At 38.1% G+C, this 24759-nt stretch overlaps 1 protein-coding gene across 2 annotated transcripts; it reads right to left on the minus strand.

The window, feature by feature from the left end:
* Positions 1–2550: 2550 nt before the first annotated feature.
* HMGCR (3-hydroxy-3-methylglutaryl-CoA reductase) lies at positions 2551–22934 on the minus strand. Of its 2 annotated transcripts, none has more exons than XM_019728133.2 (20): positions 22800–22934; positions 19196–19383; positions 18634–18745; positions 18261–18348; positions 17328–17412; positions 16246–16351; positions 12051–12157; positions 11824–11940; positions 11231–11391; positions 10864–11108; positions 10571–10749; positions 9367–9561; positions 8834–8992; positions 8525–8682; positions 7735–7840; positions 5807–5977; positions 5343–5483; positions 5104–5262; positions 4507–4661; positions 2551–4363 (listed from the first exon to the last, which is right to left on the minus strand). In XM_019728133.2, the coding sequence occupies exons 2-20, from the start codon at positions 19358–19360 to the stop codon at positions 4309–4311; spliced, it is 2664 nt and encodes an 887-aa protein (XP_019583692.1). In that variant the 5' UTR covers positions 19361–19383; positions 22800–22934; the 3' UTR covers positions 2551–4308. The 2 variants fall into 2 exon arrangements, with proteins under 2 accessions (XP_019583692.1, XP_019583693.1); XM_019728134.2 differs by having other exon boundaries at positions 22740–22861.
* Between the last annotated feature and the right edge of the window lie 1825 nt (positions 22935–24759).

The raw sequence follows: 24759 nt of genomic DNA on the forward strand, positions 1-24759 counted from the left end.
GCTCCACAAAAAGCCAGAACATCCTGAGGTCTACTGCCACCTGCCCACTCCCTTAAGGTTCAGCCAGTGATAAAAGCCTCATGGGGTATGCAAGTTGTGTGAGCCAGGGTCTCGGAGTGACTAGTGGGAAGAGTTGTGGTCACCAGGGTAATGTAGACTCTGGTTTGGTGCTAGTGCTGAGCCTGGAGCTACTCTGCAAAACGCTCAGAGCACTCTGAAGCCAGCTGCTGCCTGCCTGGGTCCCACAGACTCTGATAGTTTTCCAAGAAAGAGTGCAGTGTGGGCAGGGTTGGCTGCTCTCAAGAAAGTGGAGTTGGGGGAATTTGGTAGGTCAGGGAGCTAGCAGAGTTCACCAGACCAATGAGATTCAGATTTGGCTGTGGAGGAGGAGGGCTCAACACAGGAAAGATGGCGCCTGCCTGCCAGCTGCATGGGAGAATCCTCCCTCACAGAGGAAATGGCGACTGTCCTCCAGCCCCTGCTCTGCAGCCACACACCTGTCTGCTGCCCCGCGTACTTCCAAATCCTTTCGAGTCACCGTCCCTCCGCTGGAGACCAGGGTGAGTACCTTCAAGCGAGTGAGTCTGTGCATGGGCCGTTTAAAATGACTTAGGGGTTTCTCGCAGCCTTTATTCCCACCTGGATGGTCAGAATCCCGTTTTTCACAGCCAGATGTTGTGGGGGGCTCCTATTCCTGGCACCAGTACTCTGGGCTGGGACGGGGGTCCCTCACTTCCCTGGGGAAACTTCCATAGGTGAGATATTCCTGTTGATTCTCAACCACCGGAGGTTTGGGACCATTTCGTGTCTCTACCTCTACCCGTCTCATTGTGGCTTCTTTATATCCTTAGTTATAAAACTTCTGTTCAGGCAGATGTCAGATGGTTCTCCAGGTCGACTTTTATCATTTAGTTGTAATTTTAATGTATTCACGGAAGAAAGCATGCTTTATCTACTCTGCCATCCGGATCTGTCTGTCCTTGTCCCCCACTCTTATTTGACCCTTTGGGAGAGCAGGAAACAAGGGGTAGAATGAGAGGAATGAATGGCTAAAATTCATTCCATCTGTTGAAGATGTGGAGAGATGTCTAGTGTTGGGGAGGGTAGGGGACGGTCATCGGTGGAAGGCAGAAACACCAAAATCACATACTTTCTAGTTAGTTGTTATATTTCTCTAGGATTAATTCTAATTCTTATTAACCACTTGATCTCTACATGGTGTTTTCCAATTGTGTGCTTCTGAATAAAGTTTTCTAATACCGTTCATTTTGTAATACCAGTCCACTCATACTGAAATCCACAACTGTTAGAGCAGCAGCAGCGCGTTGTCCAAGTCCTGACCCCACCCCAGACCAGGGGAATAAGAAACTCTGGGGGTGGAGCCAAGTCCTCCAAATGAGTATATTGCAACTGCAGTTGGAGAAACACTGGATTAACTCTTTTGTGTTTTACTCCCTAACTCCAGCTGTTAGCTCAAGGTTCTCTATTGGCCTTAGGGAACAACTGTTATCCTGGCAGAAGAGTGCCCATACCTCCATCAGCAGCTCTCAAACTTGCTCAGGAGGAGAAGGGGGGTTCGGGGGAGGGAGTAAGCATGTTGCATTACAGTGAAAAAGGAATGTTACAATATAATTGTAAACTAAATCACCTGCCATCTTCTCTTGGTTTCCACTGTAGAGGTTTTCCATTAATTATCATCGCTGATTGAGTCAAGTTTATTAACAAATTCCAGTCTTGGCGAGAATAGGATAGCTAGAGAAACACTGGTTTTGAAAAAACTTTCCTATGATGAATTTACTGCTCTTATATTTTAACCTTCTATACACGATGGATTTGTATTGATGTGTTTTGCTTCTCTGCATCCTTTTGTTTGAGCTCAGATGTTTCCTTTGGATTTAATTTTCTCCTAAGATGAGTAAAGTCAAAGTCCTGTCCTACCACATGCACCTCAGTGCTCATGAAATCACCTATGCAGAAAAGGGGATGGAAATCCTTCAGGCCTGCTCCACACTGGAGGAGGCGGACCATACAAATGATCACAAATTATTTTGGAAGAAAAATTCAAACTGCTTTTCCACTCTCTGGGCTTTGGTTCTCAGTGCCTCATACGTATCTTTTCACCTCTAACTATAGCAGAAGTGTAGTCAATAATTGAAGTAAATGGGAATCAGCTTTTAAAAAGGCCACCGTCAGCTAAACTAAGCTGTTTGCTCCAATTCAACTGATACAGCTTAAATGAACACCTGCAATGGCCATTTGGTTTTGGATGCCCAATTGTTATGCCCTTTTCCTCTAAACTAACCCTCACAACCCCAATATCCAAAAGTCCAGTTGAGATAAATCTGAACTAATCAAACTAAGATAATTTTAATGCACATATAACACCAGCCTGCCATTAATGTTGTAGAGTTGGAGAATATAATGGAGAATGATAGTCATAGGACATCTAGAGTGAATTATAGGTTCCCACTCTGGCCAGACTTTACAAGCTTCCAGGCCTCAGGCAGAGGGTTAATCCATACAAAAGGTTACTGCTTACACTTATCAGTATTAACTTCCTTTGCATAATTTACTGGAACTGGAAAAAAAGTATAACAAAGTGTATACAATTTAGTAATTGTACAAAACATTAATTTAGCATGACGATATTGGTTATAGTCACCAAAATGAAGACTCAACATACTTTTCACTGCCACTTCCATGAAAAGTTCAGATAAATAAGTCACTGGCTGAACAGTCACAACAGAAGCAATTTAAACTTTACAGACAACAGAAAAAGTCAATCTTCCACAACAATACTGCAGACTCAATCATTCAGAGGCTCTCCATGCTGCCATGGCATTACTGGAATGTTTTTCAAAGTCCATCTTCTACATGAGCCATCAGCTCTCCAAGACCAACACTTGAAGCATCAGATGTAATACAAAATAAGGAGTTTTTTTTATTACTTATACAAAACTTGTACATTAAAAATAATTAACATTCAAAAACTCTGCTGACCCCCTGAGAAAGCTAAGAGCTTTGATGGATCCATCACAAGGCCTGTGTGTTTCAGTCGCCAACCTCCTGGCCACAGGAACAAGGACACTCCTCCAGGGCCATTCATAGGGCGCCTTTGCTAGCTCTGAAGGCGGACTCACACTTTCCTTAGGCTCGACAAGCCAGCCAGGGCTTCCTGGATGATGAGAGAGCACAATCTTCTCTGGTCTAAGCTTAGAGTATTTTACCAGTATACAAGTCTGTTTACTTCTTGAACACTTTCAACAAACTCCTAGCATAAGAAGTCTTATTACAACATATAGAGATTTGATACAGTTCTTTACAAAAAACTATCTAGTTCTTTTCAGGTAAATTAAATGTCTTTTAAAGAAATCAATTGTCTTAGAGAAATGGTACTTTTCTTTCAAACTTGAGTCTTCTACCCTCTGAGTTTTGAGAAAGATCAGACTTGTATGTGCTTGATAAACACTTTTATCTAAGCAATATTAAGAGTTCTTGTATCTTTAATACAGAGCACAAAACTCTGTTTCTTAAAGCCTTATGTTGGAAGATTGTTATAGCCAATCTAGACAAACATTTATATTTTGACAAGTAGCCTCTCTGAATAAATAGCCTGCAGACATAAATGCAGTGATTTGTTTTCTTGATAGAGAACTATTTAGCACTGCTTAGCACATTATTCTGTAGCTGGGGAATAATAATAATTTTTCCCTTGAAGAAAGGAGGTCCCCTTCTGAAGAATCACATTGGCTACTCCAAAAGAAATCAAAATAGACCAGCACCAAATGAAGGATTAGTTTACAAAAAATAAACTTAGCTCTTATTTCTTAAAATTCTACAATCCCGGCTTAATAAATTAACTAGGAAATCAGGAGTTTCGTCAGCTACAATATAATTTAAAACTTCATTTTCAGCCGGGGTGGGGGTAGTGGGAGGACGGTCAGTCTCACACTGATCACCATGAACTCCATTAATTTCATCAAAAGAAAACACTTTTTTCCAGCTTGTATTCTCTTTTAGAAATGAGCTGCAGATTACAACCTGTGATGCTTTAAAGCATAACATTCATGTTGAAATCTTTCCAAAGGGCACAGCACATAAAGCACTAAACTGTCTTCAGTTCTGAGGAGTCTGCATGGAAAGAAAGACCTCAGACTTTTCTGAAACAGCCAACCACCAAGCAGTCACCTAACTGATCACATCTATTCATCCTCAACAAAACAGTGCATTGAGCTTTTTAATTCACAGATTTTATGTTCGTCCTTTAGACCCCAACACCCGTGTTTCAGTTCAGAGCAGTCAGGCTATTCAAGCAGCCTTCTTAGTGCAGGTTCCTTGGAGGTCTTGTAAATTTATCTTTGACCTACGGCAAAAAAAAAAAAAGTGGAGATATACAATATATCAAGAATGCAGAATTTTAAGTTGGGACTATTGTATCGGAATAGATTGCTATACTGCATATTTTAAGAACAGGGAAAACATGTCAAGTAAATCTTTAAGTCTCACCTATTGTGAGTCATGTGACTTTTCACCAGGTGTCCTGCTGCCAGTGCTGCCATCAGTGACAATTCCCCAGCCATGACTGTACCACACACAATTCTGGCAAGCTGCCGGGCATTTTCCCCAGGATTGTCTCTGCATGCTCCTTGCACACCTAGCATCTGCAGCCACAGAGAGACACAACAGGACTCACCCTTAAAGTCAGGGCAACAACTTTTCCTACTCAAGCAACTAAAATCAGGGCAACTACAATGACATTAGAATAGAACTAGACTCCATTAAAAGTAGTAAATTTCCAAAAGTTGACAGACAGTACTGACAAAGTAGACCCCATAACTAACATAACACCCCCAGCACGGTTGGTAGTGCACTCAAGACAGATGAATATTCATTTGCTCTCTTTATCTGCTTTCTCAATTTAGTGAGCATACGCCTGAACATGCTTACTTAGACACGTTAGAGTAGGATGGTAGGAAACAAAAGGATGAAAAGATCAGCTAAAATATAGAGGTGAGTGATATGCAATGTCAGGTAGAAACACAGAGAATCGCAGTGAGTCAGAACTAGGCTTAAGGTCCCTGGACTGCGCCTGATGTGTCATACCTGCAAACAGGCTTGCTGGGGGAGCAGGTTGGTCCCTCCACCCACAGTTCCTATTTCTATAGATGGCATGGTGCAACTGATATACAAATCTTCATTTGTGGGACCACTTGCTTCCATTAAAGTAATACAGTTGGAACTACCAACATTCTGTGCGGCATCCTGAAAAAAGAATAAAAGGAAAAATATGTAACTTCTCTTCCTTAGAACAATAAAAGAGAAGTGGAGGCTGCAGCCCTCACCTGCCCACAGGCGATGTAGATGGCAGTGACGATGTTGGCCGCGTGGGCATTGTAGCCCCCGATGCTCCCAGCCATGGCAGAGCCCACCAGATTCTTGTTAATATTGACCTCAACCATGGCTTCTGTCGTAGTCTTTAATACCTAGAAAACAGTGGTGCACATTTTACATCTTCCCCCAGGAGGTTCAGGACTGTGTTACCCAGACCTATCCGTACCTCCAGAACACAAGGGAGTTTAGATGTAGCCCCATTTACGCCCTGTCTTCAATAAAAAGAATATCAGTTAAGTTTGTTCCTGTAAATGCCACAGGCAGATAGATGGGCAAGACAGGACAAAACAGTCATCTTTAACATAAAACATACACCCATATATTAAACTTTACTTAGAATGTTAATACTCCTTTCTCCAATTTTTCGATCCAGTTAAAGATTAACAAAATAAAATATTTTAATCAAATCACTCACTTCTCTGACAACCTTGGCTGGAATGACAGCTTCACAAACAACAGATTTTCCTCTTCCCTCTATCCAGTTTATAGCAGCAGGTTTCTTGTCAGTACAATAGTTACCACTAACTGCTAGGATCTGCATTTCAGGGAAATACTCATGGAGTTTCGAAAGTGCTTTCTCTGTACCCTATTAACAACAACAACAAAATTACATTAAAATGCATAAAATTATTTATAGATCAGAGGCTTTATTTGTATCGATAATACTAATACTTCTAAATACAATAACTATAATAACTGTAATATTTCTAATAACTATACTTCAAAGAAACTAAGCACAAAAGTAACAGCTGTTTAAATAACTATGAGTGACTAATTTCTGCCAGGTATAGATTCCTAATGTGTTTCTTTAGGTACAAAAATGAACCTTTTGTAGTGATTAAGGAAGAGAATGTAGACAAGAATATTAAAAAATACTCAATAAGAATATAATACTCATATTCATGTCACTGAGGAATGAGTAACCCAACTCAAGATGAATGAATAATAAATTCCCTCTTCTGGTTACTAAACTGTTACCTAAAAGTCCAAGTTACCAAGCCTGTAAAGAGAAATTAAACATTAAACTACATCTTGTTAATGGAAAATTGTTGGAATTTACATTACATAAAATATAAACAAGACTTCCAGAAACTTCCAGTTAAGTGAAATTAATTAATAACGCCTCAATAACCCAAAACATACTTGTGGGCAATTAAAAAAAATTTTTTTTAGTTATGGTAAAATACATATAACATAGAATTTACCATCTTAACCATTTTCAGGTTTACAGTTCAATAGTTTGAAGTACATTCACATTGTGGCACAACTAATCTCTAGAACTCTTTTATTTTGCAAAACGGAAACTCTATGCCCATTAAATAACAACTCCCCTGCCCTCTTTCTCCCCAGCCTCTGGCAACCACCTTTCTACTTTCTATCTCTATGAATTTAACAAATTTAAGTACCTCATAAGTGGGAATCATACACAATTTATCTTTTTTGTAACCAGAGTATTTCACTTAGCAAGCGAACCTCAAGGTTCATCTGCATTTAGTATGTGTCAGAATTTCCTTTCTTTTCAGGGTTGAATAATATTCCATTGTATGTATATATCACATTTTGTTTATCTATTCATCCATCATTGGACACTTAGGTTGCTTCTGACTTTTGGCTCTTGTGGATAATGCTGCTACGAACACAGATGTACAAATATCTAAGACTTTGTTTTCAATTCTTTTGGGTATATATACCCAGAGTGTAATTGCTGGGTCATAGTAATTCTATTTTTATTTTTTTGAGGAACTACTGCACTACTGTTTATTGGCAATTTTTAAAGATTATGAATTTAGTCACTCTCTCTGAATAGTCTTTATAAACAGGTAAACCAAAAACTAAATTTTGCTAGCCTAACTGACATTAACATTTTACATTTGTGTCTGGTAAGTAACATCAGTAGAATAAAATGTAAGCCATATACAATCTTCTTATAAGGAAATAATTAAAATAAATGGACTATATACATGAGCTTGGCTCTTAAATATAAGATTTAAAGTCTCTAAAAGAGGTCAGCTTTCAAGTTTTACATGACAAAGTTTTAGAGTGCTAACCCCAAGATTCTTACCAACTGCTCAGTAGACCCAGAACATACATAATGCCACGTCTAAAATGTATCAAATACAAACAGCACCAATCAACAAATGCCTGATTCATATAACATGAGTTACATCAGTATTTACCTTTCAAAAAAAATATTTCAATAAATTAACTCTGAGTAAACAGATGTACATGGTGAGGACACAGAGTAGACAGTGAATCTGCTCCCCACTACTGTCTCTTTGACACCGACTTCCCCTCTCCTGGGATAATCACTTTCAAGTTCTGTTATAGTCTATCCATGCTCACCTTCGAAATCATGTTCATTCCCATGGCATCACCTGACTTTGCCTGGAAACGAATATAAAGGTTGCGCCCAGCCATACCCATATGAAGTTTCTGTAGACGTGCAAATCTATCAACAAAAGAAGCAAAGATTTTTTTTTTAAGATGTAAGTTATTTTAAAATCTAGTTTAGTTGGTTCATTTTACACGTAAGAGAAACCTCATGGAGATTACTTATTAATGTATTTTCTTCTTTAACTAAATGTTGTATTAGAATACTGCAATCAACTCTGTTTCAGTCTTATGTGCTGCAAGAAGGGAGTCATTTCATCAGAGATAAACTTTAAAAGTCCAAATACAAACAAGCATATACGCTTGAACTACTATCACATATTGATTATGCTTCTTTATAAATTTAATTTTCTGTATTCAATCTACTACACTATTATTTATTTACTTCTGTCCTGCTTCCAAAATCTTTTTATCCTGCAATTTGGCTCTAGGGCAATTCTAAGTCAAAAGTCTTCTAGGGCAAAATAACAGTCTAATCAAAGTGAGCCTTGTAAAACCAACACACAAACTTACTAGCTCTCACTCTATTTTTCTAATTTCCCTCTACAGAGGTATTCATTTAGGTAAACATTCTGCTCCCCCACCCCAAGCTAAGCATTCACATTACTCATTTTGAATAAATGGATTTAAAGTTGCTATTACGTAACTTTAAGCAGGCAATATGTTAACAGTATGTTTAGTGATCAAAGAAGATGGCACTGGTTCTGAAATAAACAATGCACTTACAAAGCCAGACACATACCTGCTGGTGCTATCAAATGCCTCCTTTATCAGTCTGAACCCTTCAGGCGTCTCAAGCCAGGCCTTCACTTCTGCAGAGTCAGAAGCACGAGGAAGACGTACCACTGGGCCCCGAGTCATCCCATCTGCAAGGATTCGGCTGCTGGCACCGCCACCAAGCTATGCAAAGTATGTTACAGAAGCACATATTAATCCTGAAAACACTGCTGCATGTCCCAAAAGGTGTCCTTGATTGTCCCCAAATCTCTTCCCATCACCTGGCCTAGGGTGTATCCTAAAACAGATAAATTATATATAAATGCCAACTTACACCTATTGCTCTGCAGCCTCTGTTAGTGCTGGCCACAAGACAACCTTCCGTTGTTGCCATTGGAACCTGAAATTCTTTTCCATCTAAGGACAGAGGTCCTGCCACTCCAACAGGAATGGGCATATATCCAATAACATTCTCACAACAAGCTCCCATCACCTAAAAGGTAAAGTTAGGTACCAAGTGAAAATCTATATTGCAAATACACAGCCATTGTCATTAATAATTTTTTTCAAACTTAACCCCATGGTGTACTTTTTAAACAAAATTTTTATTTACTTTTAAAAGTATTTAAGTGAGTAAAATATTTGTGTAGTATCTATAAACAGGAAAAGTATTTTGAATTTCTATGACCTATAGCACAAGCAGAATACAGAATTACAGCAAAATTGCTTAAAAAGGTAAATATTTTATAGAACTATGTACATATAAAAGACCAGTCAAGAAAAAAAAAACTATGAAAATCTAAAGACTAAAGCTATAAAACTAGAAAGTTACAAAGCAAACCTTCTCAAATCAAGAAAATGACATACCAAGGAGTAATTATAGTCTCTATAAGGTAGATACTGGAGAGAAGAAGGCTCTGGAAGTTTTTTGGAAAGTAACTGTCGGCGAATAGATACACCTCGTTCATGGGTTTCCATCAGAGATTCCAATTTGTAAGCTGGGATATGCTTAGCATTGACTAATTGGATGATCTCAGCATCACTAAGGAATTTTGCACCTTTCTAAAGAAATGAAAAAAAAAATGGGAAGGGGTTGAGGAAGAGAGATGACTAAAGACTTGAAGAACTATATTTCACATTATTCATTCTACATAAACCATGTAATACAAACAATCGATAGAGCTAAAACACAAGAGAATCCAAAGGACTTTGGAATTGTAAAGATGACTTCAGTAGGCATAAGAATATCAAAATGAAAGCAAATTCTTTATAAAAAAAAGGTAAAAACTTAACAAATATAAGACCACTAAATTTTAAAAATAAGGTATACAGGGAAAAAAAAATCCATAATTAAAATTCTGACACTTTCACTCTAAGTTTTGTTAATCCTGTATTCAGCAAGACAGCTGAGATATTGGTACACGTTAATAGGAATGAGGGAAAGGAAAGTGATAAAGAAAAACAAACAACTTTCTTTTCACTCACATGCTCATAAAGAATGAACCAGATGAAGCAGAAATGGATGGAACACAGTATCAGGCGAAAGCACAGTGGACTCACATGTCACATGTGCAGGACGCCCTGTTCAAATTTCAGAAGGGAAAGCTTCCTTATGAGCATCAAGCTTACTTAAAAAAATAAAAATATAAAAAATAAGCTTTCTTCTATCTTTGAGGCTCATTTCTGTGTTAATAAATCTTTTCTAGGCCTCAGCACACATATGTGCCTGCAGTGGCTGTTCATCTCTGTGATAAGCAGTAATAAAGTAGAAAGAATATGGACTCTTGAGTCAGTAAATGTTAAACTCTTAATCCCAGCCTTACCATTTCCTAGATGCATCACTTTGAGAAATACTTAAACCTTCTGGTGCCTCAGCTTTTTCATCTAAAAAATGGAGATAATTCCACCTATCTCACAAGGTTGTGGGGAATAAATAAGACCAGTAATTGTAAACCATGCAACACGGTCCCTAGAACTTAGTAGGTACTCAGTAGCTATAACTTCCTTACTTTAATAAGAAAGCTCCTTTTCTTAAGAAGGATAGCAAGCTCACTTATGTTCTTTTCCTCACCTCTGCATTCCCAAGTATCTGTAGACATTCTTCATTAGGCCGAGGCTCCTTGGGAAGTTCAATTTCAGGTTCCTGTGTCTCTAGTTCCAGTGAAGTATTGAGTAAGGAGGAATTACCAACCACAAACGTAGCTCGATTTGAGGTGTCGGTTTCTGCCACTAAGGGTTTTATAACCTCAGCTGTTGAAGAGATCAAAAGAAATCTCACAACACTGAACCTAAGTGTTAAAACGGATTCAACTTCTTGACAAATCAGCATTGTAAGAATAGAAAATGAAGAGAGGAAGAAATTACCTTTCGTTTCTCTGTTTTTCCTGGTCTCCTCCATGGCATGGAATTTCTGGTTATTTTTGACCACTATCGGGTCACGTCTACAACAATCATCCGGGACCTTCTTTTGGGTCACTACAGGAGATGTGATAGGGTTTTTTAATGAGAGTGTAGATTCTGTCTCTGCTTGTTCAAAGAAGATATACTTGACGGCCAAAAGGAGAGCTAAACTTAGGGTAATAACTTGTTCAATATCCATGCTGATCATTCTAAATAAAAGAAAGCAAATTAAAATGTTATTACTCAGAAACATAAAAGGCACAACCTAAACTTTTAGCAGCACAGAGAACCATGATTAACATACAACAGAGCAGGCCTTAGGTAAACTTACTTAGAGAGATAAAATTGCCAGAGGGAAACACTTGGTTCAATTCTCTTGGACACATTTTCATCCAATCCTAAAGAAACCTTAGAATTTTCTGCCGTACTATTTTGAGGAGAAGGATCAGCTATCCAGCGACTGTGAGCGTGAACCAGAACCAAGCCTAGAGACTGAAATAAAATTTAAAAAATTATGTATCTTCCATATATCAATGAAACCTAAACTTCCCATCCTTAGCAACTGGATAACCAGACACTATCTTCCATGGCCTCTCCTTACCATTGAAAAGAAAACCCCAAGCTTGCTGTGTGACTAACTAAAGCAGTGGCCCCAATGAACTACTAAAAACATTCAAAAGAATAGGTTTTCAGAGGAAGTGGAGGAACTTGAAAAATCTATTTAGGGGAAAGACACTAATAAAAACTACGAGACTTAAAGAAAGAAGAAACAAGAAAAAAAAAATACAGGGGGGGAAGAAACATCAGTGAAAGAGCCAAAACCTGTAGAAAGATGACAAAAGAAGAAACAGAAAACAAAAGTGAAAAGCAGAATATGACACTGGAACCGAAGATACTGAAGGGAGAAAGAAACTATGTAATTACCATAATCATCTTAACCCTCTGAGTAACAGGATTTGGTTTATTTTCTTCTTCTTCCAAAACTCGGGCAAAATGGCTGAGCTGCCAAATTGGACGACCCTCGCGGCTTTCCCGAGAAAGCTACAAAGTAAGTCAGTGTTACATTAGAAGGTACTGGTTTTATTTAGGTGAACTGATATAATGAGAAATATGACTCTTCTACTAATACCATAAGTAAGAACTTCTCTTACCTCTAAAACCAAGGACACACAAGCTGGGAAGAAAGTCATGAACACAAAGTAGTTGGCAAGAACTGACATGCAGCCAAAGCAGCACATAATTTCAAGTTGACGTACCCCTAGTTAGAGAAAAATAAAATGTACAATTAATAAAGTATGTGTATTTTTGATGATGTATATTTTGATGACAAGGACTCTTCCCATAGGTAGATAAATACATGAAAATATCAGTACATTAATCTCTTTGCCATCTACTAGAAAAAGAATTAGGAACTCAGGTGATACAAAGCCTGAGAGCACAGAGGAATTACTCTCCTGGACAGAGACCTTATCTTCTCCCATGTCCCCAACCTTACAATGCCAGGCACGGTGGTAACACTTAATACACATCTGATAATCCCCCTTTTAACATGGTAGTAGTTTTGAGATAAGGGTGTCTAATGGAGCAATCCCTCTACAGTTATGCTATTGATCTAACCCCACTAGTTACCACAAAAGGAATTCGCCTGTCGACCAAGGACTTTTTATGAAAGTAAAACATACTGCCAGTTATGCCATTCTGATATAGTATCATAATAAATATTTTGCGTAATCTCTAATTTCAATATAACCTCTATGATATCTACTGACATTCTTATATTTTGGTTAATTTCATTGATCTGTTTGGAAAATGATATAATGCAAAAAAGCAACAAGATTCAAAATTAACCGTTCCACATAAAATGTTTAAGGTGTCATTTAGTAATCTTCTCAACTAGAAGGTAACAGAATTATAGAGCTGGAAAAGACTTTAGATTACCAAATCCTATTCCCTCACTGTACCAATAAACTTGAATATAAAACATATTTCTGATGTCATTCATATTAAATATAAAAATGTTTCAAAATAAAAATAAAAATGATTCCCTTTTCTATAAAAACTGCCAACTAGAATAATACAAAAAAACTCAGTTTTATTTTATTTTCTGAATTGTAATAGATCATTTAAATAAATAAAAGAACAAGAGCAAGCACTATATTTTTAAAAAACTATAGCAATTACCCCATATATAGAAATTCAAGAGAATACAAAATTACATTTAACAAAAACATTATGAACAACCTACATTTTAAATACTAGTCAAATATAATCTTCTCAAACTTGAGACCATCAAAACCATACCTAACCAATGCTTTTTACAACTTGGCACTCTGCTATTACGTTCTGTATCACGTTAACTACTGTTGCCATGTATTCTCCAGGTATTCTTCCTTACTCTGCCCCAAGGAGGATCTCTAAGCCACTTTGCTAGTATATACAAAGAGCACTAATCTATATACTTCTAGGAAGTTGAAGACTTTTTTCTTTTTTATACTGGCTTTCCAAAGGGTTACTTCCTAGTTAGTATGTTAAATCTATCCCTTTTATCGACCCTAAGCCAAATCCCTAATTACTATACCATTTCTGTATAGCAGTAAATATCTCCTAACTGGCTTCTCCAATTACAAACTTAATCACTTCTCTGACTAATCACAACAAAACTCATTACCCTACTTTCCACATCAGTTTCTACTGCTTTCCACATCAGTTTCAAATGAATAATCTTTGGTTTCATGGCCCACTACTGGTTTCTGGCTAATCCCTCTTCATCTTCTTATATACTCTTTGGCTTGAATAAAATCACATAGGTATGTTTTCACCTAATCAGAAACATTTTTCTTGATTGTGGTGGTGGTTACATGACTATGTCTTTGTCAAAACTCAAAACTGTACCCAAAGAGATTTTAAAGAATTCACATTAAAAAAATAATTTAAAAAATATCTTCTTTGCTACATAAAATCTTGTTGAATGACAGATTAAATAACAAAAAAAATTCCCTCAGAAAGTTGTAAGAAACATTAAATATTTAATACACTACTTAGTGAAGAGATCTCAACTAATAATTACAACTACTCTCTTAAAAGTTAGATAGTTTACTTCTGAAAGAATGAGGCCCCTTATAGAAGGCACTAAAGCCCTGAAAATACTACCGTGTTTCCCCGAAAAGAAGACCTAGCCAAACCATTAGCTCTAATGCATCTTTTGGAGCAAAAATTAATATAAGGTATTATATTATGTTATATTATAGTATATTGTATTTATTATACCTGGTCTTATATCATATTATATAAGACCCGGTCTTATATTAAAATAAGACCGGGTCTTATATTAATTTTTGCTCCAAAATACGCATTAGAGCTGCTGGTCCAGCTAGATCTTATTTTCGGGGAAACACGATAGTGAACAGTATTTAAGTGTGAACTTCAAAAGAAAGCCATAAAAATTTAGTCTTATTAGAAAACCTCAGGTAGCCGGTTTACTCAGTGGTTGGAGGGTGATGCTCCTAACACTAAGGTCGCAGGTTCGATTCTCACATGAACCAGTGAGCTGCACCCTCCACAACTAGATTGAAAACAACTTGACACGGAGCTGATGGGTCCTGGAAAAACACACTATTCCCCAATTTAAAAAAAGAAAAAAAGAAAAAAAGAAAGAAAACCTCAACAACATTATATTATTCTGGCAAATTTCCATGCCAGACCATAATTTTTGTCCTATATAATGAAGTCTTATGTTTGATATTGAACATCTACTTCTCTACTATTCAATTAAGAATTTACTATAATACATACTATCTGATTAAATCTTCCCAACCATTCTATTAGGTGGATCTAACAGCTCTGTCCAACTCCTGACTCTTCCAGTGTCTTCTACATGGCAATTAAAACAAAACTCGTCACCCTACTTTCCAAGGAACCAAGTCACTAATTCAGTTTACACAATAGCAGTGGCTAGAAGGTACTTTCCAGAAAAGCCTTGGAATACAATCTTAGTTAAAAACCAATCAAAAGAACAAACAAACAAAAACAACACAGATTGGGGACTATATCAAACTTAAAAGCTTCTGCACAGCAAAAGAAACCATCGACAAAATAAAGAAGCAACCAACTAATGGGAGAAGATTTTTGCAAACAACGCCTCCAATAAGGGGCTAATATCCAAAATATGCAAGGAATTCATACAACTCAACAACAAAAAAACAAACAACCCAATTGAAAAATGGGCAGAGGACCTGAAGAGACCTTTCTGCAAAGAGGACATACAAATGGTGAATAGACATATGAAAAAATGCTCAATATCACTAATCATCAGAAAAATGCAAATAAAAACCACAATGAGATATCACCTCACACCAGTCAGAATGGCTATCATCAACAAGACAAACAGTAACAAGTGTTGGAGAGGCTGTGGAGAAAAAGGAACCCTCATACACTGTTGGTGGGAATTGGTGCAGCTGCTATGGAAGGCAGTGTGAAGGTTCCTCAAAAAAATTACAAATAGAATTACCATATGACCCAGCAATCCCTCTCCTGGGTATCTACCCAAAAAATCTGAAAACATTTATCCATAAAGACAAGTGTGCTCCAATGTTCATTGCAGCTTTGTTTACGGTGGCCAAGACATGGAAACAACCAAAATGTCCTTCGATAGATGAATGGATAAAGAAGTTGTGGTATATATACACAATGGAATACTATTCAGCGGTAAGAAAAGATGAAATAGGACCATTTGTGACAACATGGATGGATCTTGAGATTATAATGCTAAGCGAAATAAGTCAGACAGAAAAAGTAGAGAACCATATGATTTCACTGATATGTGGTATACAAACCGAAAACAACAAAAGAACATGACAAACAACTGAAAGAACAAACACTCATAGACATAGACAATAGTTTAGGGATTACCAGAGGGTAAGGGGGTGGGAGGCTCTAGAAGAGGGTAAATGGGGTCTAATATATGGTGATGGAAAGAAATCTGACTCTGGGTGGTGAAAACACAATGTGAGATATAGATAATGTATTACAGAATTGTACACCTGAAATCTATGTAACTTTACTAACAATTGTCACCCCAATAAACTTTAAAGGAAAAAAAACCAGTCATCAAAAAGAGTGGAACACAGAAAGAGAAGATGGCAAGAATGAAAAATAAACCGATAACCTGCTACTAAGTTTATATTAGCGCAGACATAAGATCAACTACACCCACATACTCATACAATTAAAAAATTTTAAGAGTAGTATTAGACTTTTAAAAGTCAGCTTAAGAATAACCAATGCAATCTGAGAAGTTCTCTTTATTACAAACTTATTTTTTAAATATATTAAAAATTGCTTACAAACCTGACATGGTACCAACTCCAATCACAAGACATTCTACAAGAGCATCAAGGGTGAATGTGGGACCTAAAATTGCCATTCCACGAGCAATATTTTCCCTTACTTCATCCTAAAACACAGACCAAACACATCAATGAGGGTAAGGTACAAAATAACTTCTAAAAATGTTAGAGAGCATGTAGGGCTTCCATTGATATCTAAGTTACTAAGCAAAGAATAAAATATACTATATGATAAGACTAATAGGCATTCTAAATGCAAAATGTGTGAACAATACAGAGGATTTAAACACACACACACACACACACACTCACACACGGTGCCTTCTTTCCCTTTCCACTGATATTTCTTGGAAAGATTCCTTTGAGGTGGTGCATTAATACTATAATTTAAATCCCACATAAATAAATGCTATATAACATTTTATATTTTGGTTACCATGGAAAGAAGTTTTTAGTTGCAAATTTTTTGCGACCATGTTAGTATTATGAAACCTAAATCATATCCTTGTCAAATCATATCTTTACTCAAATGATCATAAATATTCAAATACATAGGGCAGAAGTACATGCTATGTTATACTCAGACATTCTGATTATTAAAGATTGTTAAAAATCATGACTTTTGAGCTCAAGATAAAAACTGACTTTAACATGACTGACTAATGAACAGCAAAAAATTTTAGGTGGGAAATAATGCTACTGTTTTCAAGGGGTTTAGAAAGAAATCTACTCTGAGACTCTTCCATTAGATCCTATCTTGTTCGCCAGTGTTTCACTAGGTAGGTACTCTTATTTATCCAAAAGTCCAAATATAACCTTAATTTCTGAAACCTTCAAAAAGGAAAATGGGGAAGATTCTACATTTCAGAAGCTATGGAATTATAATTGCGCTGTTAGATAAATAAATAGGACAGTTCCTGGGGTACTTAGGAAGACCAGTTTTAGGACTGACAAACTTACAATTGTAGGCAATTCCTAAATCTTAGACTATGAAGAAACTCTATTAATCCTTCCTATTGTAAACAAACTGAAGAAAAAAAAAGGGAATACTACTAACATTTATGTCTTATAAATAATACATACCTGTGAGTTGGAACTAAGGGCAAACTTTGCTAGTGCACTTGCTCTGGAAAGGTCAATCAAAAGTAGGAAAAAGGGCAAAGCTTCACTGGAAAAAAAAAACCAAGATGATGAGGTACATTTAACAGAGGAAAAAATAAGGCTTAAAAAGTACTTTCTAAAATGAAACTTCCCCCGCCCATACATGGTATAATCCTCTAGTACGGGTACCTTTTGCAGTCCAAAAGGGATCCCTATACTCCTGTGACATCCTCTAAGCTAAATTTCAGTTGCTCAAAACATTTGTTTAAAATGTAAAATATTTATACAAAACCACTTTCTGATAATTTTATACCAAAATATCATCCTTAGTAAACGATGACTCACTGAGTTAGCATGGAGAAATAGTAGAATATATATAAATTTTTTCACTGTGGAAGGTTAAACTAAACAACCTTACTGGAGAGTAAACTGGCAGAAATGGCACTCAAAAGTTCTAAAAACAAACACAGCCATGATCTCAATCCTAAGAATGTATCCTAAGAAAATGACTATGAATATGAACAAAAATTTAGCTACAAAGACATTCACCACTGTGTTATTAATGGAGGAAATTAAATAACCAAACTATCTGACCCTACAGGATTAAGTAAATGAACTGTGGGAATACTAGACAGCCATCACAAATAGTTAAGTTTAGCATAAGGACATGCAAAGATGTTAGACATAAAGAAGATATAAAGCAGTATGATCTCAGAAGTTTTCTTTAAGTATTAAAAAAAGTGAGAAAGCATGGATAACAAAATATTAACAGGCATTATAATTAGCTAAATGACTATATGAAAACTTCCCTCAGATTTTCTATAAACTTCTGAAAATTTATATAACTTTATAGCATGAAGAAAAGTTCTTAACAATATATTTTGAAAAAAGTATACTTAAGCTTTAAATACTTACTTCAAGCCTGTCAATTCTTTATCTAAGAAATGAATGACAACTGTACTGAATACAAAACTTGAGAAAATTGTGAAGAGGCCAGCAATACCTAAAGGACAAAATTCAACAAGCTGAAAAAACTTCATCTTTTATTACACAAATAACATATAGTCCTAAATGATATTCTAAAAGAAATATTATTTTCTCCAGATGATTAGAGTCTCAAATAGCAGAATGTCTAACTCCCAGTAATAAGGAAACTACTGAATGCATGCAGCACACTTTAAGCAATATACATATTTCCATACACACGATTTGAACAAACAGGTGCATTTCCACAGCAAACAAAAAAATCTGATGGCACACAAAGGAGTTAAGTGTATAAAGTGATTACCCAAAATATATTTTGATCCAAGTTGACGTAAATTCTGGAACTGGAAGTAAATATACAGAATTGCTATGCATCGTGTTATTGTCAGAATTATAATGTCACTGCTCAAAACATCCTATTGGGAGACAGAGAAAAAAAATATCACAATAGCTACAGCTTTTAAAATAAGCAATCAAAAATAAGAATTGTTATTTTGTATGCATCATTTGTTTACGTATTATGATAATATCAATGTAGGCACAATACAAGTCAAATAAAAATATTAAATATGCAAATTAAAAATTAAGTCCAATTTTTAAACAATCCACAGTTTAAGCCAATCATTTTCACTGTTAGTCACTTATAAAAGCTATGTTTTCAAAGCAGAATCAATTACACTCATTTGTGTAGAAAACTGTTTCCAGTACATTTCCATAGTGCATAAGTAAATAGAAATTTGAGCTAAGTTCATGAATGCTAAAATATTTTACTCATAACTTTTTTGATAATATGGTCTCTAAAAGGAGATACTCTAGAAATAGAAAATGTAATTTACTTGAATCAATGTCAAATTAATTTCACAAACCTCTTCAAACTTTGGACACTCATAATTCCAACCACAGATCTTATTGTTCCCAGTAAACATGTTCATGGACATCATACAGATGGTCAGCGTCACTGTCCCCACTATAACTTCCCAAGGATGGGAGGCCACAAAGAGGCCATGCATTCGGAAAAGTCTTGACAACATTGTGGCTACAGAATCCTTGGGTCCTGGAAGGAATATCAACACTTAGTATACAGCTCATTGTATTTTTAGAAAAAGTAAGTTGTAAATCCTGGTTTTGTATGCACAGGATCATCTTGTACATATAAATAATACTATTTGGTAGTGCTCCTTATAATTTTGGAAAATAATAATTATAAAATTAAACTAAGAAGACTGCTGTTATTACTTCTTTACATACAACTTAAATTCTCTATTATTCACTAGTAACCAACTTAAACACAGCTATTTATTACCAATTGTATGAATTCAGGCTTTTAAAATCAAACCAAATACATACTACCTCAGCCCCATATCATCCGAGCCAAGGAGAGCAATAAAGCAGAAAACAAAAAACAACTATTCACATTTATTTCCTAACTACCCTGAGGTAAAATGCATATAAATACCCTCTTGATTCTGGTTATGCAAAAGGTAGATAAATACCAAAGAACCCACTTGTTGAGTGCCCTCTGTAAATCGTTACCTTAGTTTATAAAGCTCCTCAAGGGAGGAGCCCATCACACTTTTTAACATTTCATCCAAACACATGGCTTAACGTCACTAGCCAAAAGAAATTAAATACACCTCCCTAACGTTGCTGTCATAAGGGAAAAGTCTTTCCTAGCTAACTTTTACAGCTAATCAAAATACTAAAACAGTACTGGAAGAAGAGGATGGCTGACCAAAGTAGGTGTCTATAGCATTCAAAAATTCCCAACAGAACATAGAGATAATTTCGCTCTAATGACTACCATGACTAAACTTTCCCATGTTTGCTGGCGAAATAATAATAATAATAATTTTGATATTCTGATTTTTTAAAAATCTAATATAGTCATTGATCTATAACATAGGAACTTGCAAGCCTTACTTATTCTAAAGTTAATGCTTTCATGATAAAGAAAAACTCCTCAACTTAGGTTATTCCCTATCAAGTCAACATTTCCTTCACTACTAAAGTTAATTCTGTCGAATGAAAATCTGAGCTGCTAAAAATTCAGTGAACAAAAATCTGAGCTGCTAGCAGGAAGGCACACCAATTTGATCACCAATCGGTTTAGTACTATCAACCCATAATTATATATTAGGCACATTATATTTTCCCTCAAAAAGATTTCAAAGGTAGCATTGTCAATTCTGTGACACTTCTTTCCTGGGTGTAAAATCATTTTTACAACATTCAGGAAAAGAATTACACATGATCCTGTGAACGAGAACCTGATTTGGAAATACATACTGAATAACCGAATGTACAAAGGTGTGTCAAATGTAACCATAATTATAAACAATCTCATTTCTCAGGAGCACCCTCCCCATTTCTCATATTATGCAAAGCATTTAAATGACGCAGACTACAACCTTCCACTTTCATCAGCAGTTTCAAGTGGGACCAGCAGGCTGCAGGACAGCGCATGCAAATTCAATAGGCAGTATTTATGCCATGTTGCAATAAAAATAAACTTTAAAAATCAAGTTAAATAGGCAACATGTGCCTTGCTTGTTCAGGTTGAAGTATGTGGCGAACATTTCACAAATTCTTCAAAAGAATGGATAATCTAAATTCAGTGGAATCCTCAAACTCTATTCCAGTCACCACAGAAACCATCCACCATGGACAATTGCAGAAAAGGATGCTTTGGCATCCTACGCTAATTCTTTCCTTCCACTCAGCACTCCTCCTATGCTACACATTCCACCATTTGATTATATACTATCTTACACTGTTGTCAAATTAATTGCTGTGTATGTTTTGTCTCTTTGAAGGTAAACACCCTGTCTTATAATGAGCCATTTTTAATTCCAATAGGATCTAGCATTCTGCTACTCAACCTTGTATCCTAGGGAAAAAATAATTTCTTGCACTGGAAATCAGGAAATTTGGAAACACCCAATTCTATTGTATGCTACCTATTTATAAGTCACATCTCTCTTCATTCACCTATAAAGCTAGAGTGCCCAAGTTTTGACAAAGTAGCAAATGGAACTATAGGAAACTGCTATTTTTGTGGGTAAAAAAGTCAAATTTCAAATTTATCAGCAATTTCATATGGGTCATCCTAAAAGGATATCAACAGATGTGATGATCTATCCATGGTCTAGAAATTAATCATACAAGAATAAAAAGAACATGTGTGCACACGCATGTGTGCACACTCTTCATCTTGAAATGCTCATGCACATGCAAGTTTTCATATGTTAATGATTAATCTTTGCACAGTATTTTTAACCTTCATGTTACTAATTCCCATTTGTCCTTAATGCCAACTTAATCATAAATTCTGGAAAGACACAACAAAGCAGGCCCTCAAAATCCAATCTATCAACAACAACAAAAAATCAATCTATCCCCCCCAATGGATACTCCAGGCCTTTGCTAGATCACCTCTAAAGCATAAAATCTTTCATTGCATGGAGAGAAAAATAAATTCACAAACAAACAAAAACCGCATTCTCTACATTGTGAGATGCTGATATTATGCCCAATTATTTAACATGGCCTGGAAACAAATGTTTCCTATAACTTTTCAGCACCAAGTCTAAGAAGGCATGTGCTCAAGCCCCGAAATATTTCAAACGACCATTTAACATGGAGTATATCAACCTCCGCTTACTGCAGAAATTGACTGCTCTATATTTGAACCTCCAAGGTAGTTTTTCCCTAACTATAACCAAACAATTCTGAAAACCTAAAGGTTTGGACTAAAGGGCATCAGTATACATCCCTTACCAAAAAAATAAGATAAAATAAAATCCTTTTAGTCCTTAGGCGACCTCCTACATTGGGCTCCTTTCAACATGTTTCTCTTGGAAATAACCGGACACACCGTTCTTTTCATGGCTCTGAGTTAGTCGCAGCATTTACAGAGATCTTGCCCATCACCTTAAAGAAAGGTGCTGACGAACAGCACCGCCTGGGCGTGGACGCCAGCACCGGATGGACCTTCCTGCGTCCTCCCAGCGAACAGCCGGCTGGGTCGCCCCCCCCCAACGCCAGGCCCCCAGCATTTCCAGAATCGAGGGGCCTTCAAGGTCATCCTCCTGGCACCCTTTCCGCCCCCATGATCTTGACAGCGCAGCTGGCTTTGCCTGCATCCAACAGGGCCCGCGAACACTGCTCCGCCCCGCCGCCCGCCGCTGAGGCCCGGCCTGGCCCCCGGGTCCCCCGGCATTGGTGCGGGCCGCCGCTCCGCCGGCCGCGACTCAAGGACGTCTCCTCGCAGTCCCCTGGGGACAGGGCCGCCACACCGGCAAAGCCACCACCGCAGCTCTCGGCAGGTCCGCAGGAGGTGCCAGCCGCCCCTTCCCAGGGCCGAGCGGAGCTCGAGAATCGCCACCAACACGGCCCTAAGCTCGCTCTCACCTACTGCTGCCCCGCTCCCGGCCACCCTGGTCCCCTCTTCGCGGCCGCCGTCCGCCTCACCTCCGGATCTCACTAGAGGCCACCTAACCCCGGCTCCGGCGCCCTGCCCGTCCCCAGTCAACGGAGACGCGGAGCGGAAGGAATCTTCGGCTTACGCACGCTCGGAACCAAATGAGCCTGTGACCAATAAGAAAGGATCGTCCGATCATCTAGCCAATCATCTGGGAGCTGCTCGGCCTGGTGGCGCTACGTCACGAACGGTCGCCTTAACAACCTCCCACAGCTCTCACCAGTGCAGTGAACCGGCACCGCACCATCTCTCACCATGGCTCGGCCAACCAATAGCGAGTCGAGTCCCAGCTCTAGGGCCTGCCTATTGGTCAAAGAGCTGTGGGGACGCAAGCATGGAAGCTGCCTAGGCGAAGACTGCATGGCATCTGGCGGGAGGAGCATCCTACAGCCCAGGACCTGACCTGTGACATCCTGGCTGTGAGAGTACTAGGGGAAGCAGAAATGGAGCGTTAAGGTACACGTAGGTCAGGTTGAGGATAGAAAGCTCAATTACTTAGAGGAGAGAGATGGAGGGAAGTGGAGGTGGCCCTGAAAAAAAGAGGAATGCAAAAAGGGGAAGTGGCAACGAGATGCACCCTAAACCGCAGCTGACTAATATCCAAAACCTAAACCATCACCTTCCTGTGACTCACCCATTCGTGTATATGACTCTTGTCAGTGGGGTCTCTCTCTACCTCCCTTCCTCCCTCCCTCTCCCGTCTCCTCTCCCCCTTTCCCTTCCTCTCCCTCTCCCTGCCCCTCCCTCCCTTCCTGCCTTCCTCCCCTTCTCTCCAGTGGGAGGCACTAGTCACTGTCGATCCTCTCTGAACTGTGCCTCTCCTCGTGCCGTCCCTCTGCTGCAAGCCTTTATTATCTCTTACCTGAAATACTGCATTAGACTCTCCTAACTGGTCTCTCGACTCTCTGTGCTTCCACCTTCTAATCCTATGACGTATTCCGTACGCCTGCCCCAAACCATCAGTTGCCAACTGTCTGCCAGGTTAAAGAACCTGGCACCACCAATATGGCCTTGCCCCACATTTCTTGTGCATCTCTCACAACTTCCCTGTGTTAACCCTATATTTCAGCCAAAAGAGTAATTGGCCTCTTTTTTCAGTCACAGTACCTTTTTACCTCCCTGCTTATGATTCTTTGTTTAACCTGGATTTCATATGCATTTTTTTTTTAAAGATTTTATTATTGGGGAAGGGGAACAGGACTTTTTATTAGGGAACAGTGTGTACTTTTAGGCCTTTTTTTTTTTCCCAAGTCAAGTTGTTGTCCTCTCAATCTCAGCTGTGGAGTGTGCTGTTCAGCTTCAAGTTGTTGTTCTTTCAGTCCTAGTTGTGGAGGGCACAGCCCAGCTCCAGGTCCAGCTGCCATTGCTAGTTGCAGGGGGCACAGCCCACCATCCCCTGCGGGAGTCGAACTGGCAACCTTGTGGTTGAGAGGATGCGCTCCAACCAACTGAGCCATTCGGGAGCTCAGTGGCAGCTCAGCTCAAGGTGCCGTGTTCAATTTTAGTTGCAGGGGGCAGAGCCCACCATCCCTTGCGGGACACGAGGAGTCGAACTGGCGACCTTGTGGTTGAGAGCCCACTGGCCCATGTGGGAATCGAACCGGCAGCCTTCAGAGTTAGGAGCATGGAGCTCTAACCGCCTGAGCCACCAGGCCATCCCTCATATGCATTTTAATTGTTGAAATTCTAACTATCCTTCAAGGACCATTTCATATGCCACCTCCTTTCCTGATTCCCTCAATCACACTTCATCTCTCCCTACTTTGAACACCCATAACATGTCCATAATACTTTGTGACTTGTCTTAATTATCTTATGTGAAAATTTATTAAGAACAGGAATTTGTAATTCGTTCTATTTTTAAAGTCCTGTATTTTGAAACACAGTCCCTAGAACATGCTATATATATACATACAGTAGGCGTTTTAATAAACATTATCTTGCTAAATT

The sequence above is a fragment of the Rhinolophus sinicus genome, linkage group LG03, assembly GCF_036562045.2.
Source record: "Rhinolophus sinicus isolate RSC01 linkage group LG03, ASM3656204v1, whole genome shotgun sequence".
Taxonomy (NCBI): domain Eukaryota; kingdom Metazoa; phylum Chordata; class Mammalia; order Chiroptera; family Rhinolophidae; genus Rhinolophus; species Rhinolophus sinicus.

Excerpts from the sequence above, each read along its gene's own strand:
- HMGCR (XM_019728133.2), bottom strand. The coding sequence starts at position 19,360 with ATGTTGTCAAGACTTTTCCGAATGCATGGCCTCTTTGTGGCCTCCCAT. Across the intron at positions 8,683-8,833 it reads GAGGCTGCAGAGCAATAGGT|CTTGGTGGCGGTGCCAGCAG; the intron begins GTAAGTTGGCAT and ends TACTTTGCATAG. Across the intron at positions 5,484-5,806 it reads CAGCCAAGGTTGTCAGAGAA|GTATTAAAGACTACGACAGA; the intron begins GTGAGTGATTTG and ends ACTGTTTTCTAG.